Source organism: Salvelinus sp. IW2-2015, linkage group LG13, assembly GCF_002910315.2.
Source record: "Salvelinus sp. IW2-2015 linkage group LG13, ASM291031v2, whole genome shotgun sequence".
Classification (NCBI taxonomy): domain Eukaryota; kingdom Metazoa; phylum Chordata; class Actinopteri; order Salmoniformes; family Salmonidae; genus Salvelinus; species Salvelinus sp. IW2-2015.
In genome coordinates, this window is record NC_036853.1 from 4,926,756 (window position 1) to 4,946,270 (window position 19,515).

The 19,515-nt window shown below is 43.5% G+C and overlaps 2 protein-coding genes across 2 annotated transcripts in view; both read right to left on the bottom strand.

The window, feature by feature from the left end:
* The window catches only part of LOC111971661 (heterogeneous nuclear ribonucleoprotein C), an 8,910-nt gene extending 8,414 nt beyond the window's left edge, over window positions 1–496 (bottom strand). Inside the window, exon 1 of the mRNA XM_070446076.1 lies at window positions 22–496. Within this exon, the coding sequence (XP_070302177.1) occupies window positions 22–154 (133 nt within the window). The 5' untranslated portion in view covers window positions 155–496. The remainder of the gene's footprint in view (window positions 1–21) is intronic.
* A 2,975-nt stretch (window positions 497–3,471) lies between these two features.
* Window positions 3,472–19,515, bottom strand: part of LOC139028572 (RNA-binding Raly-like protein) — a 53,989-nt gene continuing 37,945 nt past the window's right edge. Inside the window, exons 3-4 of the mRNA XM_070446341.1 lie at window positions 12,209–12,259; window positions 3,472–3,718 (exon numbers count right to left, since the gene is read on the bottom strand). Of these exons, the coding sequence (XP_070302442.1) occupies window positions 3,472–3,718; window positions 12,209–12,259 (298 nt within the window). The remainder of the gene's footprint in view (window positions 3,719–12,208; window positions 12,260–19,515) is intronic.

A 19,515-nucleotide genomic window follows, 5' to 3' on the forward strand; every position in this document is an offset into this window, starting at 1 on the left:
ACAGTGTGTGAGGTCCCTTACACTTGGCCCTGGAAGAGCCGGTGCGCTGTGCGCTCCTCTTGTCCTGTGGTCTGTCTCTGGAGCGGTGCAGGCCGGAGGAGAAAGAGAGATCACGGGAGTGTTTCATAGGGCTGTGCTCCACTGGGACTGGCATTACGGAGGCTGAGACACGCTGGTAGTCAATCACCCTGTAGGGAAAATACACAATATTACTTATGAGCAATGTTCCCTCTAAGTTGCAAACATTAGTGGGAGCTCAGCTTCCCTCGGATTGCCGCACAGAAGAAATATCAGCCCGTGCAGAGAGCACAAGATTGAACTTCACTAAACGTTCTAGTTTTTCCCCTTTAGTGAACACTATCATCGTTTCACTCTACTGTGGGAATTGTGCTCAAATCAACGCAAAATTAGCCACTTTCAACGTAACATACTGAAACAAAACGAACTATGCAAGATTTAGTATGCAAAACTATTTAGTATGCTCTCCGATGCAGAGTGCATCGGAGTAGGATTCTATTGTATTGACAATCAAGGCCTGTAATCTACACAGACCGGTGCGCCGTAACCAATCAGAGCTGCAGTAGACCTATATGCAATTAGCCATTGCTATCTGTGCCATTCAATATGAACTGGACCGTTTTTACAGCATGAGCAGTCGCAAGTAGATGCGCTTATTYTGAGATCAAAGTGAGAGCTGCATGTAGCCACCTGTGCACATTTGTTCATATTATTTGCTAGTTAGTGAGTTATTATCCCAGTTACAGCTAATTTCTAGTCAACAATGAGGGAGTGGTTGCTTCCTATGAGAGCACAAAATGTGTACATTTTTAGCTATCTATGAAAAGCAAGTCAGTTAATGAGCTTGTTTTATGTCTTAAAGTGGCAGTGTTGTATATTGAGATGGTCTTGAATAAGCTAAATAGCCAATAGGCAGAGGGTAGCATAATTTGTCTGATTCTCTATAATAATGGATGGTATGGAATAATAATAATTGTATTTTGTAAAGTGGTTTCTTGCATCAAACAACACAACATCTTCAGTCACCTCCTTAATGTCAAGCCCTGCATGTTTTTTTTTCAAAATCTCATGGCATGTAGGCCTACATTGAATACCACACATTTGCTGCTACTGTAGGCTGAATGATAGAACAGCTATTTACATGCTAAAATGTTATGGGATGCATTTTTCTCCATTGTTTTTGATGGTAGACCACTCTTGTAGGCCTACATTGTGATCAAATAGCCACAGTAGCCTACTTGGCCACTGTTAAAACTGTAACTTAAAGCGGGCACAGCCTCAGTGTTCACAGTAAACACSCGCAGGAAGTTGCGCTCAGCAGACTTGAAAATGTCTCAATGTCGAAAAACATTATAGGGAACATTGCTTATGAATAGGGTCCTGATCCTTTCCTGGCCATGTGATATGCCCTAGTTAAGACAGTTATATTGGGTTTTTTCCTTCTCATAAACTGAAGATTCTCCAGCTAGCATGTGCTTTAAAACAATCGCCTGCTGATGTGTCAGAGCAAAAGTTCCCTAAATTCCCAAAAGGGAGCTGGACAATACACTCTTAGAACCATTTGGACCCCTTTTTTCTTCGGCTGTCCCCTTAGGATAACCCTTTCTGGTTCCAGGTAGAACCCCCAAAAGGGTTCTACCTGAAACCTAAAGGGTTCTACCTGCTACCAAAAAGGGTTCTTCAAAAGGTTTTGCTATGGGGACAGCCAAAGAACCCTTTAACTTTCTAGTTGGCACCTTTTTTTCTAAGAGTGTAGACATATCCCTGCAGGATGAGACTCCATCTCCCTGGCAGGCTGGCAGCACTGAAAATACCTGCCTCCAGACAGATTTACAGTAAAGGTTATTAATGCCAATCAAATGAAATGGTGGACTCGTTTATAATGTCCATAAGCTATTTGGTGCCATTATATATTGAGTGTATACTCTATAATCACAGTGATATATTGATATCATCTGTTCTAGATTGATCTCATAGCCTGGTGCACTAAATAGCCCTTGTCCAAAGAGCACTGTCTGGGGTGCTTAGATTTGCGCTGGTCTCTCTCTCTCTCAAATATCTCTTCTGATACCAGCGATTACTGTGTGTGCATCAGTGGAAGCTGCTGAAGAGAGGACGGCTCATAATAATGGCTGGAACGGAGCGAATGGTATAGCATCAAAAACATGGAAACTGTCTTTGATGTATTGGATACCGTTCCACTAATTCCCGTCCAGTCATTACCAGGAGCCCTTCCTCCCCAATAAGGTGCCACCAACCTCCTGTGGTATGCTTCCCAGCGAATAGAGGGTGTGGTGATGTTTCAGATCATCTGACTGTGCAGTTTGACAGAGATGCAGCCTTTTTATTTCTTTATTTGGTTAGGTCAGGGTGTGATTTGGGTGGGCATTCTATGTTTTCTGTTTCTTTGTTTTTGGTCGAGTGTGGTTCCCAATCAGAGGCAGCTGTCTATCGTTGTCTCTGATTGGGGATCATACTTAGGCAGCCCTTTTTCCCACCATTAGGTTGTGGGATCTTGTTTTCTGTTTAGTGTTTCTGCCTGACAGAACTGTGCGCTCTCGTTTTCACGTTTGTTATTTTGTTTGAGTGTTTTTGAAATAAAATAATCATGAACACTTACCACGCTGCGCCTTGGTCCACTCTTCATACCACCAACGAGAGCCGTTGCAGAAGATCCCACCAAAAACGGACCAAGCAGCGTGGCCAGGAGGACTGGACATGGGAGGACATCCTGGACGGCAAAGGATCCTGGACGTGGGAGGAGATCCTGGCCGGAAGGGATCGCCTCCCATGGGAACAGGTGGAAGCAGCGAGGGAGGAACGGCGACGAGACCAGGAGTCATGGCAACGACGGAAGCCCGAGAGGCAGCTCCCAAAAATGTTTTGTGGGGAGGTACACGGGGAGATAGGCGGAGTCAGGGTTTAGACCTGAGCCAACTCCCTGTGCTTACCGTGGGGAGCAAGTGACCGGTTAGGCACCGTGTTATGCGGTGATACGCACTGTGTCTCCAGTGCGCATTCACAGCCCGGTGAGCTCTGTGCTAGCTCCCCGCATTTGCCGGGTGAAAGTAAGCATTCAGCCAGGACGGATTGTGCCGGCTCAGCGCTCCTGGTCTCYGGTGCGTCTCTTCGGCCAAGGATATCCTGCGCCGGCTCTGCGCACTGTGTCTCCGGTGCGCCTTCACAGCCCAGTGCGTCCTGTGCCAGCGCCCCGCATTTGCCAGGCGAAAGTAAGCATCCAGCCAGGACGGATTGTGCCAGCTCTACRCTCRAGACCTCCAGTGTGCCTCCACGGCCCAGTGTATCCGGTGCCTGCTCCACACACCAGGTTTCCAGTGCATCTCCCCAGTCCGGTGAGACTTGTTCCGGCTCCACGTACCAGGCCTCCAGTGTGTCTCCCCAGCCTGGTAAGCCCCATGGCAGCTCCACGCACCAGGTTGCCAGTACGTCTCCTCAGTCCAGTGAGACCTGTTCCGGCTCCACGTACGAAGCCTCCAGTGATGATCCATGGNACAGTGTGTGAGGTCCCTTACACTTGGCCCTGGAAGAGCCGGTGCGCTGTGCGCTCCTCTTGTCCTGTGGTCTGTCTCTGGAGCGGTGCAGGCCGGAGGAGAAAGAGAGATCACGGGAGTGTTTCATAGGGCTGTGCTCCACTGGGACTGGCATTACGGAGGCTGAGACACGCTGGTAGTCAATCACCCTGTAGGGAAAATACACAATATTACTTATGAGCAATGTTCCCTCTAAGTTGCAAACATTAGTGGGAGCTCAGCTTCCCTCGGATTGCCGCACAGAAGAAATATCAGCCCGTGCAGAGAGCACAAGATTGAACTTCACTAAACGTTCTAGTTTTTCCCCTTTAGTGAACACTATCATCGTTTCACTCTACTGTGGGAATTGTGCTCAAATCAACGCAAAATTAGCCACTTTCAACGTAACATACTGAAACAAAACGAACTATGCAAGATTTAGTATGCAAAACTATTTAGTATGCTCTCCGATGCAGAGTGCATCGGAGTAGGATTCTATTGTATTGACAATCAAGGCCTGTAATCTACACAGACCGGTGCGCCGTAACCAATCAGAGCTGCAGTAGACCTATATGCAATTAGCCATTGCTATCTGTGCCATTCAATATGAACTGGACCGTTTTTACAGCATGAGCAGTCGCAAGTAGATGCGCTTATTYTGAGATCAAAGTGAGAGCTGCATGTAGCCACCTGTGCACATTTGTTCATATTATTTGCTAGTTAGTGAGTTATTATCCCAGTTACAGCTAATTTCTAGTCAACAATGAGGGAGTGGTTGCTTCCTATGAGAGCACAAAATGTGTACATTTTTAGCTATCTATGAAAAGCAAGTCAGTTAATGAGCTTGTTTTATGTCTTAAAGTGGCAGTGTTGTATATTGAGATGGTCTTGAATAAGCTAAATAGCCAATAGGCAGAGGGTAGCATAATTTGTCTGATTCTCTATAATAATGGATGGTATGGAATAATAATAATTGTATTTTGTAAAGTGGTTTCTTGCATCAAACAACACAACATCTTCAGTCACCTCCTTAATGTCAAGCCCTGCATGTTTTTTTTTCAAAATCTCATGGCATGTAGGCCTACATTGAATACCACACATTTGCTGCTACTGTAGGCTGAATGATAGAACAGCTATTTACATGCTAAAATGTTATGGGATGCATTTTTCTCCATTGTTTTTGATGGTAGACCACTCTTGTAGGCCTACATTGTGATCAAATAGCCACAGTAGCCTACTTGGCCACTGTTAAAACTGTAACTTAAAGCGGGCACAGCCTCAGTGTTCACAGTAAACACSCGCAGGAAGTTGCGCTCAGCAGACTTGAAAATGTCTCAATGTCGAAAAACATTATAGGGAACATTGCTTATGAATAGGGTCCTGATCCTTTCCTGGCCATGTGATATGCCCTAGTTAAGACAGTTATATTGGGTTTTTTCCTTCTCATAAACTGAAGATTCTCCAGCTAGCATGTGCTTTAAAACAATCGCCTGCTGATGTGTCAGAGCAAAAGTTCCCTAAATTCCCAAAAGGGAGCTGGACAATACACTCTTAGAACCATTTGGACCCCTTTTTTCTTCGGCTGTCCCCTTAGGATAACCCTTTCTGGTTCCAGGTAGAACCCCCAAAAGGGTTCTACCTGAAACCTAAAGGGTTCTACCTGCTACCAAAAAGGGTTCTTCAAAAGGTTTTGCTATGGGGACAGCCAAAGAACCCTTTAACTTTCTAGTTGGCACCTTTTTTTCTAAGAGTGTAGACATATCCCTGCAGGATGAGACTCCATCTCCCTGGCAGGCTGGCAGCACTGAAAATACCTGCCTCCAGACAGATTTACAGTAAAGGTTATTAATGCCAATCAAATGAAATGGTGGACTCGTTTATAATGTCCATAAGCTATTTGGTGCCATTATATATTGAGTGTATACTCTATAATCACAGTGATATATTGATATCATCTGTTCTAGATTGATCTCATAGCCTGGTGCACTAAATAGCCCTTGTCCAAAGAGCACTGTCTGGGGTGCTTAGATTTGCGCTGGTCTCTCTCTCTCTCAAATATCTCTTCTGATACCAGCGATTACTGTGTGTGCATCAGTGGAAGCTGCTGAAGAGAGGACGGCTCATAATAATGGCTGGAACGGAGCGAATGGTATAGCATCAAAAACATGGAAACTGTCTTTGATGTATTGGATACCGTTCCACTAATTCCCGTCCAGTCATTACCAGGAGCCCTTCCTCCCCAATAAGGTGCCACCAACCTCCTGTGGTATGCTTCCCAGCGAATAGAGGGTGTGGTGATGTTTCAGATCATCTGACTGTGCAGTTTGACAGAGATGCAGCCTTTTTATTTCTTTATTTGGTTAGGTCAGGGTGTGATTTGGGTGGGCATTCTATGTTTTCTGTTTCTTTGTTTTTGGTCGAGTGTGGTTCCCAATCAGAGGCAGCTGTCTATCGTTGTCTCTGATTGGGAATTATACTTAGGCAGCCCTTTTTCCCACCATTAGGTTGTGGGATCTTGTTTTCTGTTTAGTGTTTCTGCCTGACAGAACTGTGCGCTCTCGTTTTCACGTTTGTTATTTTGTTTGAGTGTTTTTGAAATAAAAGAATCATGAACACTTACCACGCTGCGCCTTGGTCCACTCTTCATACCACCAACGAGAGCCGTTACACACATGGTTATTGTCTATGAGTCTTACAGAAATGTAGAGAAGCAAAAAAGAACTGTGGGTATATAGTTGACTTTACTGAGAACTTCTGAATATGATGACCTACTCTACCTTACATGTAGTCTCTGCCAACAAAGAAAAGTCCATGAAGGAGAGAGAGAATTACTTTGAGAGTACTGTACCTTTGTAAGCTTTTAATCCACATCAGAGCAGATAACTGCCAATACATATTTACACACACAGGGCCTCTGTTGACATGCTGGGCTCAATGAGAATGAATCAGTGGTTAAGTCTGGCAGCTCATTTCATACCGTATGTACAGTAGGCTACAGTTCAAAGTAAGTTCAGGAGGAAGCTACTTTATACTAAGAAGATACACAAAGACAATGATATTAGATGAAGACTGGGACTCAGAGAAAGGGTAAGATGTTGTTTGAGAGAATTACCAAAGTTCTTATTGGATGCACTGCAAAACAGATTTAGGTTTTTCATAAGAGGACATATATATATAATCACTAATCCAATGCCAGTGCAGGATGAAGTTAAGATACTTTTTAACTCGGACTGCAAGGCCTTGCATTTCTATGGCCATAACAGTGTCTGTAAAAGGGGAGATGGGACTGAATGGAACACCTATCAGCGATGCCTGAGCTGGCTGGCGAGTGCCTTGTTTTTCATACTGTCATCCCCCTCTCCACTCATCCTCTGTTCGATCTGCCCTTTTCCCTCCACTGCCCTGGCATTCCCCCTTTCCTCACAGTGCTCCACTGCCGCCGCCCTGGGCTGTGTTTTTACTCCGGACCAGTGGGCGGGCGGCCAGGCGTCCAGTCAGCTATGCAAAGAGACTGTGTACAGAGAGACAGTGTTCATCCATCTGTGAAATCACCACCAGCCGCTGACAACCAGGTCATGTGGATACAGTGCGGGTCAATAGATAGTTTCAATACAGAAACCCTGCTGCCCTGCTACCCGCAACCCTAGGGGAAGTACTGCATCATATGATCTGTTGGCTGAGCCACCATCAGCACCGGCCTGTACCCTACCTGCCCTATGCTCTCTCCTGGCCCCACTCAGTCTGAATTTGTCCTGCTAGATTACCTAAACTGGGACATGCTTTAACCACCTGACCAAGTCTTAAAAGAATGGGAGTCCMTAAATATTTCTCAGATTATTACCAATCCCAYAAGGTATGACTCCAAACACCCARAAAATGCTACTCTCCTTGATGTTATCCTCACATAGTCCTGATAGGAATCAGTCTGGTGTTTTCTGTAATGACCTTAATGATCACTGTTTTACGGYCTGTGTTCGTAATGGCTGCTCAGCTATACCTGTCCTGATTTGTCATAGACCCTTGCTGAAAAACTTTAATGAGCAAGCCTTCCTTCATGACCGAGCTTCTGTAAATTGGTATAGAATCAGCTTGATCCCCTCTGTTGAAGATGCTTRGACCTTCTTTTTTTGATMTTTTCAGTGGTATTGTTAACAAGTACGCCCCCATAAAGAAAATTTGAATGAAAAACAAGTTCAGGCCCTGGTTCGACCGTGATCCGGCAGAGTTACTCCACCTCAAGAACACTATTTGGTGAAAAGCTTGGCACACAAATCCTGTCATTCAGGCAAATAAGAAATAAGTGCATTTAGGCTATCCAGAAGGCCAAAGTTAGTTATTCAAGGAGCAGTTATCTCTCTATGAGTCTAACCCCAAGAAGTTCTGGAAAACGGTGAAAGACCTGGAGAATAAACCCTCCTCCTCACAGCTTCCCATGTYCCTTAATGTTGATTATGTGGTTGTTACTGGCAAGAAGTACATGGCTGAGTTCTATAATCACCACTTGATAAAGTCAAGATTCCTATTTGACTCAGCCAAATAGTGTTGCCCGTCCAACACTTCCTCATCTCTCACCCCTTCTAATGCGACTAGCTCTGATGCTCCTCCCTCTTTTTCCCCTGCCCGCTACAGAGWTTCTCCCTGCAGGTGGTGAGTCTGAGGTGCTAAAGGAGCTCCTTAAACTTGACCCCCCATAACCATCTGGGTCAGATGGTTAAGATCCTTTCTTCTTTAAGGTTGCTGCCCCTATTATTCGCTGAGCCTCTCTCTGACCTTTTGAAACTCTCTCCTCTCTGGGGAGATGTCCATTGCTTGGAAGGCAGCCACGGCACCTCCTTTATTTAAATGGAGAGATCAAGTTGATCCTAACTGTTATTATAGGCCAATTTCTATCTTGCCCTGTTTATCAAAAGTGTTGGAAAAACGTGTCAGTAATCAACTAACTGGCTTTCTTGATGTCTAWAGTATTCTCTCTGGTATGCAAACCAGTTTCTGCTCAGGTTATTGATGTGTCACTGCAACCTTAAAGGTCCTAAATTATGTCCCCAWTGCCCTTGATTCTAAGCATTTCACTGCTATTTTATTGACTTGTCCAATGCTTTTGATACGATAGACCATTCCATTCTTGTTGGTCGGCTAAGGAGTACTGGTGTCTCTGAGGGGTCTTTGGCCTGGTTTGCTAACTACCTCTCTCAAAGAGTGCAGTGTGTAAATTCAGAACATCTGCTGTCGCAGCCACTGCCTGTCACCAAGGGTGTACCTCGATCCTAGACCCCACACTCTTTCCAATATACATCAACAACATAGCTCAGGCAGTAGGAAGCACTCTCATCGATTTATATGCAGATAATAGTCTTATACTCAGCTGGCCCCTCCCCGGRTTTTGTGTTAAACGCTCTACAACAAAGCTTTCTTAGTGTCAAACAAGCTTCTCTGCCCTTAACCTTGTTCACTCCAAAACAAATCAACAGAAGACACAATCTCTATTACACTTGACACTGCCCTTTCCCACCTGGACAAAAGGAACACCTATGTGAGAATGTTGTTCATTGACTACAGCTCTCATGCATGTTTCAGTGTTATTTGCCTCGAAGCGAGCATAGAAGTAGTTTAGCTCGTCTGGTAGGCTCGTGTCACTGGGCAGCTCTTGGCTGTTCTTCTCTTTGTAGTCTGTAATGGTTTGCAAGCCCTGCCACATCCGACGAGCRTCAGAGCCGGTGTAGTACGATTCAATCTAAGTCCTGAATTGACGCTTTGAYTGTTTGATGTTTCRTCGGAGGGCATAGTGGGATTTCTTATAAGCTTCCGGGTTAGAGTCCCACTCCTTGAAAGCRGCAGCTCTAGCCTTTAGCTCAGTGTGGATGTTGCCTGTAATCCATGGCTTCTGGTTGGGGTATGTATGTACGGTCACTGTGGGGACGACGTCATCGATGCACTTATTGATGAAGCCAGTGACTGACRTGGTGTACTCCTCAATGCCATCGGAGGAATCCCGGAACATATTCCAGTCTGTGCCAGTAAAACAGTCCTGTAGCTTAGCATCTGCTTCATCTGACCACTTTTTTATTCATCTAGTCACTGGTGCTTCCTGCTTTAATTTTTGCTTGTATGCAGGAATCAGGAGGATAAAATTATGGTCAGATTTGCCAAATGGAGGGTGAGGGAGAGCTTTGTATGGTTCTCTGTGTGTGGAGTAAAGGTGGTCCAGAGTTTCTTTCCCTCTGGTTGCACATTTAACATGCTGATAGAAATTTGGTAAGACGGATTTAAGTTTCCCTGCATTAAAGTCCCCGGCCACTAGGAGCGCCRCCTCTGGGTGAGCGTTTTCCTGTTTGCTTATGGTGGAATACAGCTCATTGAGTGCGGACAGTAGCAGCAACATTATGTACAAAATAAGAAAGGAAAAAAAGTGACAAACAACGAAAAGAAAATAACAAAAAAACACAACTGGTTAGGAACACGTAAAACGTCAGCCATCTTTATATAACGATAACTACACCTGTTTGTTCACAAAGCATGTGTCAACATAATTTTTTTKGACATACACGCTGGTCATTCCCATGAAACCATTAAAATACCACGGCAGTAGTGACTTTAAATATATTCAACATTTTTTAAGAACTGTTTACACACACACACACACATTCTCACTTATATATATATACAGTTGAAGTCGGAAGTTTACATAGACCTTAGCCAAATACATTTAAGCTCAGTTTTTCACAATTCCTGACATTTAATCCTTGTAAACATTCCCTGTTTTAGGTCAGATAGGGTCACCACTTTATTTTAAGAATGTGAAATGTCAGAATAATAATAGAGAGAATGATTTATTTATACCTTCAAACTCAGTGCCTCGTTGCTTGACATCATGGGAAAATCAAAACTTGAATCAATGATTGTGCCAATATTATCTAATTTATTTTCTACATCAAATTGTATAATGTTTAACCATACCTCAGTCTTAGTATACTTATTATCATTACCGAAATCATCAACCTCATTTCCGAAACCTATGTATCATTACCGTAACAGGTGTTCATTTAATGTTCATTTAATGAATGGAAAAATAGTAGTTTGCTTTTAAATGTACAGAATCTATACGTTATGTTCTTTCAGGCTTGCCACATAATTTTGAAAATATGTCAGGTTTCAATGAAATATCAAAAATATTATGTTGTAGATTGCGGAAGGTGTTGCGGTAATGAGAGAAATCTGTCAAAATCAAATAAAACATTTATTTTAAAAATATATATTATTTCAGAGTTTCAAGTATCTGTGCATGACTGTTAATAATAAATGTTTTAAAAATGTGAAAATGTATTAGCTTTCCTAAYGGTCTTGATGTTTTCAGACCGTTGCGATAATGACATTTTTAAATACTTTTTTCTAAAAATATGTTCAAAAAGTGTTAAATTGTCCGTAAATGTTTTTAAATTAATGCTCACAAACACTTCAGACCTTGTTATTTATGCCTCAAAATGATTTTTTTTGATGCAAGTCACCCACACGCACACACACACCCCAGATGATGCCTCATTGACAGAAATACCCGTAGATACATGGTCCCTTATTTCACTCCCTCTAAGAACAACAGTATATTAGCCAGGTTATTCTCTGTCTGTGAAATTGACATTTTCAGTGTACAGAAATAGGAGCTATGTCACCTAAAGTAATCCACAGGGACAACCCTGTTAATAAGTCTTGCTACTGTAGCTGCGAATAAGGACACATCAAGGTCCATTTAAACGGTGCAATGGGGTAATCAGGGTCCCCCAACTCTGACAGGTTTAAATTGTGTACCCTTGGTACTAGGCAGTTTAAAATTGCTTACAGTCAATACATCTTCACAGATATATCTGGACATGATATCATATTTCATAAACCCCTATCAATGCTGTGCCTCTATACAAAGCATCAGCTGCTCTTCGACATTGATGGAGATAGAGACGCTTTCTCAGTCTGTCCCTGCTCGAACGCACCCCTCCCCCTGCTATTTATGCAAGTTCTCTTCTCTCCTCTCAGCAGCTCCCTTCATCAGCACCAGCCACAGAGGGCCCGCTTCTCACAGCCGTTCAAAGCCTGGCTAATTACGCTATACAAGTAGAGCCTCGGCGCTAAGCAGGGGTTCACTTTGAGACACCCCTCCCCTCAGAACACTACAGCATTTCCCTCCCTCAGGCCCTTCAAAATACAGTCACACAATTATCACTTGCAGAAGAATATAGACACACAGTTACTCAAGCAAATAAAGTGTATTTTGTGTTGTGTAGTCGTTTGGTCTGTACCAGGCAAGGGGATTTAAGACGGGTTAACACGAGGATGGTACAGTATGATCTGTCATATCTCATCCAAGGGGCCTGACTATCACAAGCAGACATACCCCTCCTCTTAGACAAATCAGGAGTCAGAGATAAGCCTGTCCATGAGACACATGCAATCAAAAGAGGAAGAGAAGGAAGACTAGATAATTGCATTCACTTTCAGAAAGGGTTTTGCAACACAAGAGAGCATCTTTACATACAACAGCTAAGTACGAGTTCTAAACCAGAACACTTGATCGTAATAGAGCTTGTTCAGTACTTGGCCATAAGAGTGAAAAACACAAATCTCCAGCAAAATATAGATCTGTAGGTGAGACCAGGTACAGTATAGAAGCCTACCTGCCGTAGAGGTCATCTGGGTAGCTGTCATACTCCAAGTCATAGTCAGATCTGAGGAGAGAGAGAGAGAGATGGGCTAAGAGAGAGGGAAAGAGCCATCATCGACAGTGGGTTTTGTCCAACATGTCTCCGGACCTACTCACTGCCACAGTCATACTCTGGACCTAGTTTTGTCCCATGGAATAAATATTGTGGATCTTAATGTTTTTCCTCATAATCCTGGACTATCGGACCACCATTTTATTACATTTGCAATCGCAACAATAATCTGCTCAGACCCCAACCAAGGATCATCAAAAGCTGTGCTATAAATTCTCTGACAACCCAAAGATTCCTAGACGCTCTTCTAGACTCCCTACACCTACCCAAGGACGTCAGAGCACAAAAATCGGTTAACCACCTAACTGAGGAACTAAATTTCACCTTGCGTAATAACCTAGATGCAGTCGCACCCCTAAAAACAAAAAAACATTTGTCATAAGAAATTAGCTCCCTGGTATACACAAAATACCAGAGCCCTGAAGCATACTTCCAGAAAATTGGAATGGAAATGACGCTACACTAAACTGGATGTCTTCCGCCTGGCTTGGAAAGACAGTGCCATGAAGCATCGAAGAGCCCTCACTGCTGCTCGATCATCCTATTTTTCCAACTTAATTGAGGGGAATAAGAACAATCCAAAATGTGTTTTTAATACTGTCGCAAAGCTAACTTAAAAGCAGCATTCCCAGAGAGGATGGCTTTCACTTCAGCAGTGATAAATTCATGAACTTCTTTGACGAAAAGATCATGATCATTAGAAAGCAAATTACGGACTCCTCTTTATATCTGCGTATTTCTCCAAAGCTCAATTGTCCTGAGTCTGCACAACACTGCCAGGACCTAGGATCAAGGGAGACACCCAAGTTTTTTAATACTATATCTCTTGACACATTGATGAAAATAGTCTTGGTCTCTAAACCTTCAAGCTGCATACTGGACCCTATTCCAACTAAACTACTGAAAGAGCTGCTTCCTGTGCTTGGCCCTCCTATGTTGAACATAATAAACGGCTCCCTATCCACCGGATGTGTACCAAACTCACTAAAATTGGCAGTAATAAAGCCTCTCTTGAAAAAGCCAAAACTTGACCCAGAAAATATAAAAAACGATCAACCTATATCGAATCTCCCATTCCTCTCAAACATTTTCGAAAAAGCTGTTGAGCAGCAACTCACTGCCTTCCTGAAGACAAACAATGTATACTAAACGCTTCAGTCTGGTTTTAGACCCCATCAGAGCACTCAGACTGCACTCGTGAAGGTGGTAAATTACCTTTTAATGGCATCAGACCAAGGCTCTGCATCTGTCCTCATGCTCCTAGACCTTAGTGCTGCTTTTGATATCATCGATCACCACAATCTTTTGGTGAGATTGGAAACCCAAATTGGTCTACACGGACAAGTTCTGGCCTGGTTTAGATCTTATCTGTCAGAAAGATTGTCTCTGTGGATGGTTTGTCTTCTGACAAATCAACTGTAAATTTTGGTGTTCCTCAAGGTTCTGTTTTAGGACCACTATTGTTTTCACAATATATATTACCTCTTGGTGATGTCATTCGGAAACATAATGTTAACTTTTACTGCTATGCGGACGATACACAGCTTTACATTTCGATGAAACATGGTGAAGCCCCAAAATTGCCCTCCCTGGAAGCCTGTGTTTCAGACATAAGGAAGTGGATGGCGGCAAATGTTTTACTTTTAAACTCGGACAAAACAGAGATGCTAGTTCAAGGTTCCAAGAAAAAAATAGATATTCTGTTGGATCTGACAATTAATCTGATGGTTGTACAGTCATCTCAAATAAAACTGTGAAGGACCTTGGCGTTACTCTGGACTCTGATCTCTCTTTTGCGAACATATCAAGAATATTTCAAGGACAGCTTTTTTCCATCTTCGTAACATTCCAAAAATCAGAACCTTCTGTCCAAAAATGATGTAGAAAAATGAATCCACGCTTTTGTCACTTCTAGACTAGACTACTGCAATGCTCTACTTTCCGGCTACCCGGATAATACACTAAATAAACTTCAGTTAGTGCTAAACTCGGCTGCCAGAATCTTGACTATAACCAAAACATGTGATCATATTACTCCAGTGCTAGCCTCTCTACACTGGCTTCCTGTTAAGGCTAGGGCTGATTTCAAGGTTTTACTGCTCACCTACAAAACAATACCTGGGCTTGCTCCTACCTATCTTTCCGATTTGGTCCTGCAGTACATACAGTGGGGAGAACAAGTATTTGATACACTGCCGATTTTGCAGGTTTTCCTACTTACAAAGCATGTAGAGGTCTGTAATTTTTATCATAGGTACACTTCAACTGTGAGAGACGGAATCTAAAACAAAAATCCAGAAAATCACATTGTATGTTTTTAAGTAATTAATTTGCATTTTATTGCAAGACATAAGTATTTGATCACCTACCAACCAGTAAGAATTCCGGCTCTCACAGACCTGTTAGTTTTTTTTAAGAAGCCCTCCTGTTCTCCACTCATTACCTGTATTAACTGCACCTGTTTGAACTCGTTACCTGTATAAAAGACACCTGTCCCACACTCAATCAAAACAGACTCCCACCTCTCCACAATGGCCAAGACCAGAGAGCTGTGTAAGGACATCAGGGATAAAATTGTAGACCTGAACAAGGCTGGGATGGGCTACAGGACAATAGGCAAGCAGCTTGGTGAGAAGGCAACAACTGTTGGCGCAATTATTAGAAAATGGAAGAAGTTGAAGATGACGGTCAATCACCCTCGGTCTGGGGCTCCATGCAAATCTCACCTCGTGGGCATTTCAAATGAATCATGGGGCAAGGTGAGGGATCAGCCAGACTGACACGGCAGGACTGGTCAATGACCTGAAGAGAGCTGGGACCACAGTCCAAAGGAAAACCATTAGTAACCACCACTATGCCGTCATGGATTTAAAATACTGCAGCGCACGCAAGGTCCCCCTGTCAGCCAGCACATGTCCATGGCCCGTCTTGAAGTTTGCCAATGGACCCATCTGGATGTCCAGAGGAAGAATGGGAGAAGGTCATGTGTCTGATGGAGACAAAATGAGCTTTTTCCTCGGTCTAAAACTCCACTCGACGTGTTTGAGGAAGGAAGAAAGGTATGAGTACAACCCCAAGAACACCATTCCCAACCGTGAAGCATGGAGGTGGAAACATTCATTCTTTGGGGATGGCTTTCTTGGCAAAGGGGACAGGACGACTGCCACCGTATTGAGGGAGGATGGATGGGGCCATGTATCGCGAGATCTTGGCCAACAACCTCCTTTCCCTCAGTAAGAGCATTTGAAGGATGGGTCGTGGCTGGGTCTGTCCAGCATGACAATGACCCGAAAACACACAGCCAGGGAAACTAATGGGAGTGGCTCCGTAAGAAGCATCTCAAGGTCCTGGAGTGGCCTAGCAGTCTCCAGACTGAACCAATAGAAAAATCTTTTGGAGGGCGCTGAAAGGTCCGTATTGCCCAGCGACAGCCTCCGAAAACCTGAAGGATCTGTGGAAAGCTTGTATGGAGGCGTGGGACAAAATCCCTTCTGCAGTGTGTGCAAACCTGTCTTAAGACTACAGGAAACGTATGATCATCTGTAATTGCAAACAAAGGTTTCTGTACCAAATATTAAGTTCTGCTTTTCTGATGTATCAAATACTTATGTCATGCAATAAAATGCAAATTAATTACTTAAAAATCATAGAATGTGATTTTCTGGATTTTTTAGATTCCGTCTCTCACAGTTGAAGTGTACCTATGATAAATATTACAGACCTCTACATGCTTTGTAAGTAGGAAAACCTGCAAAATCGGCAGTGTATCAAATACTTGTTCTCCCCACTGTACCTACACGTACGCTACGGTCACAAGACGCAGGCCTCCTTACTGTCCCTAGAATTTCTAAGCAAACAGCTGGAGACAGGGCTTTCTCCTATAGAGCTCAATTTTTATGGATTGGTCTGCCTATCCATGTGAGACTTGCAGACTCGGTCTCGACCTTTAAGTCTTTATTGAAGACTCATCTCTTCAGTAGGTCCTATGATTGAGTGTAGTGTGGCCCAGGGGTGTGAAGGAGAACGGAAAGGCACTGGAGCAACGAACCACCCTTGTTGTCTCTGCCTGGCCGGTTCCCCTCTCTCCACTGGGATTCTCTGCCTCTAACCCTATTACGGGGACTGAGTCATTGGCTTACTGGTGCTCTTCCATGCTGTCCCTAGGAGGGGTGCGCCACTTGAGTGGGTTGAGTCACTGACGTGATCTTACTGTCCGGGTTGGTGCCCCCCTCGGGTTCGTGCTGTGGGGGAGATCTCCGTTGGCTATACTCGGCCTTGTCTCAGGGTAGTAGGTTGGTGGTTGAAGTGATCCCTCTAGTGGTATGGGGGATGTGCTTTGGCAAAGTGGGTGTGGTTTATATCCTACCTGTTTGGCCCTGTCCGGGGGTATCGTCGGACAGGGCCACAGTGTCTCCCGACCCCTCCTGTCTCAGCCTCCAGTATTTCTGCTGCAATCGTTTATGTGTCAGGGGGCTAGGGTAAGTCTGTTATATCTGGAGTATTTCTTCTGTCTCATCCAGTGTCCTGTGTGAATTTAAGTATGCTCGCTCTAATTCTCTCGTGCTTCTACATCTGCATACCTTGCTGTTTGGGGTTTTAGGATGGGTTTCTGTACAGCACTTTGTGGCATTGGCTGATGTAAAAAGGGCTTTATAAATATGTTTGATTGATTGATTGAATAGAACAGCTTTCAGAGGGCGGGATACAGAGGGGGATATGATGATTGTTAGAAGGGGAAGGATATAACACCGGTCAATGGGGACGGATTGGTGGCTTGTCCATGGAGTAGACAGGTACAGACACTTACAGCTGTGATATGCTTTAACATCCTCAGAACCTTGGCTTGCACTGTTGAATCCCTGTCACTAAGGGATACCCAGCACTCTCTGAGTATCTCATCTCTTCCTCTTTTTCTCTGTTCCTCTCTTTGTCCTTCACACTCATCAGGGAAGTGAACTGTGCTCCCCTCTAAGAGCTTACCTGTCCATTATCGCAGATTTGGTTGAATGGTTTTTAAAATCACGGTGGCTATAGCTGTCTGGTCAAATAACAGTCTCTGTGTTCAACCTGGGAGGTCAAGCAGAGAGGGAGGGGAAACGGTCATGCTGTCAGGGTGCGTTCTTCTGTCAGACGAGAGACAGCATTTCAGACATTAAAGAAAATAATAGGGTTACAATTCCAGCACATTTCCATTACACTGTTGACTATTGATATACGTAATGGTTTCAGGGCTCCCCTGCATCAGAGATATGTGATCAAATCTAAACACGACAACTATCAACTCCATCCTCGGCTCAGCCTCTGACTCTCTCAGTGAAGTGCACACTACACACTGACATACACACTCAGTGGCCTGCTGCGGGAACACAAACAGTCCTGTTGCTGATGTTAATGTTAACCAACACAGCCATCCATCACAATAAGGAGTAAACCCAACACACTGTCTCAGACACTCTGAAATATGGCATAGCACCACCTGCAGAGAAATGAAGAGCCACTTACTGGGCCAAGCTGTGGAGAGAGAGAGAGATGAAGACTAGAGAGAGCAAGAGAGATGAAGACTAGAGAGAGAGAGATGAAGACTGGAGAGAGAAAGATGAAGACTAGAGAGAGAGAGAGAGAGAGATGAAGACTAGAGAGTGAGAGAGATGAAGACTAGCGAAAGAGAGAGAGATGAAGACTAGAGAAAGAGAGATGAAGACTAGAGAGAGAGAGAAAGATGAAGACTAGAGAGAGAGAGAGATGAATACTAGAGAGATGAAGACTAGAGAGAGAGAGAGAGAGATGAAGACTAGAGAGAGAGAGAGAGCTTAAGACTTGAGAGAGACCTTCCATAACAAATCCATCACCTACAGAGAGAACCTAGAGAAGAGTCCCCTAAGCAAGCTGGTCATGGGGCTTTGTTCACAAACAAAAACAGAGCCACAGGACAGCAACACAATTAGACCCAACCAAATCATGAGAAAACAAAAAGATAATTATTTGACACATTGGAAAGCTTAAACAAAAGAACTGAGTAAACTAGAATGCTATTTGGCCCTAAACAGAGAGTACACCGTTGCAGAATACCTGACCACTGTGAGTGATCTAAAATTAAGGAAAGATTTGACTATGTACAGACTCAGTGAACATAGCCTTGCTATTGAGAGAGGCAGCCATAGCCTGTCTTCTCTCGGGAGCCAAGTCAGCCTAGGTGTCCATGCCCACAAAATGAGGTGGAAACTGAGCTACACTTCCTCACCTCCTGCCAAATGTATGCCCATATTAGAGACACATATTTCCCACAGATCACACAGACCTACAAAGAATTTTAAAACAAATCAAACATTGATAAACTCTCATATCTGTTAGGCGAAATACCGCAGTGTGCAAACACAGCAGCAAGATGTGTGGCCTGTTGCCATGAGAAAAGGGCAACCAGTGGAGCACAAACAACATTGTAAATACAACCTAGATTTATGTGTTAATTTATTTTCCCTTTCATACTTCAGACTTGCACATTGTTACAATAATATAACATTTGAAATGGTATTAATCAGCATCTAACTGTATTATTGACTTTGGCCACGGCCAAGCTACTCACCATGTACTACTGAGCGTTGTACAAGAATGCAGTGAACCATTCATATTGATCTGTTTATAACCAAGCATTTAACTATGACTATTGATCTGTCTGTGGACACGACGAAGCTCTCTGAGCTCAGCCCTTCTAAACATATTGGATGACTCTTTCATTCCACGTGGAGATGTTACCTCCTGCCTGCATTGTTGGAATTAGATATTATATCAAAGATAATTCAACTTTATGTACTTGCCTTGTAATGTCTTACTGTTCCCCATGTGTTTACTGTTTAATGGGCTGTTTAGTCCCACTGATCTATAACAGTGAAGAGTAACACTCCCACCATATAATACATGGGATCATTAGCTATTTGTTGTTCCCATGTGGAGAATGCTGTGTTACCCAGCATTTCATATTATCAACTATAGGCTACCAGGGATAAAGGCCTTTACAGTGAGACATCCTTAGTATTTACAGAGGAATGTTTTCAGGGAGGCAAATCAATCTCTTTCTTTTTCTCTGGTTTTGATGAGCTGCAGAGCAGGATGTCAAAGGAGATTGTTAATCTACACAAAACAATCCTGTTTAGACTTAGTGCTACATCCAGACAAATTTATCCTGTAGGTAAGCTGTTTGAAGCTCAGAT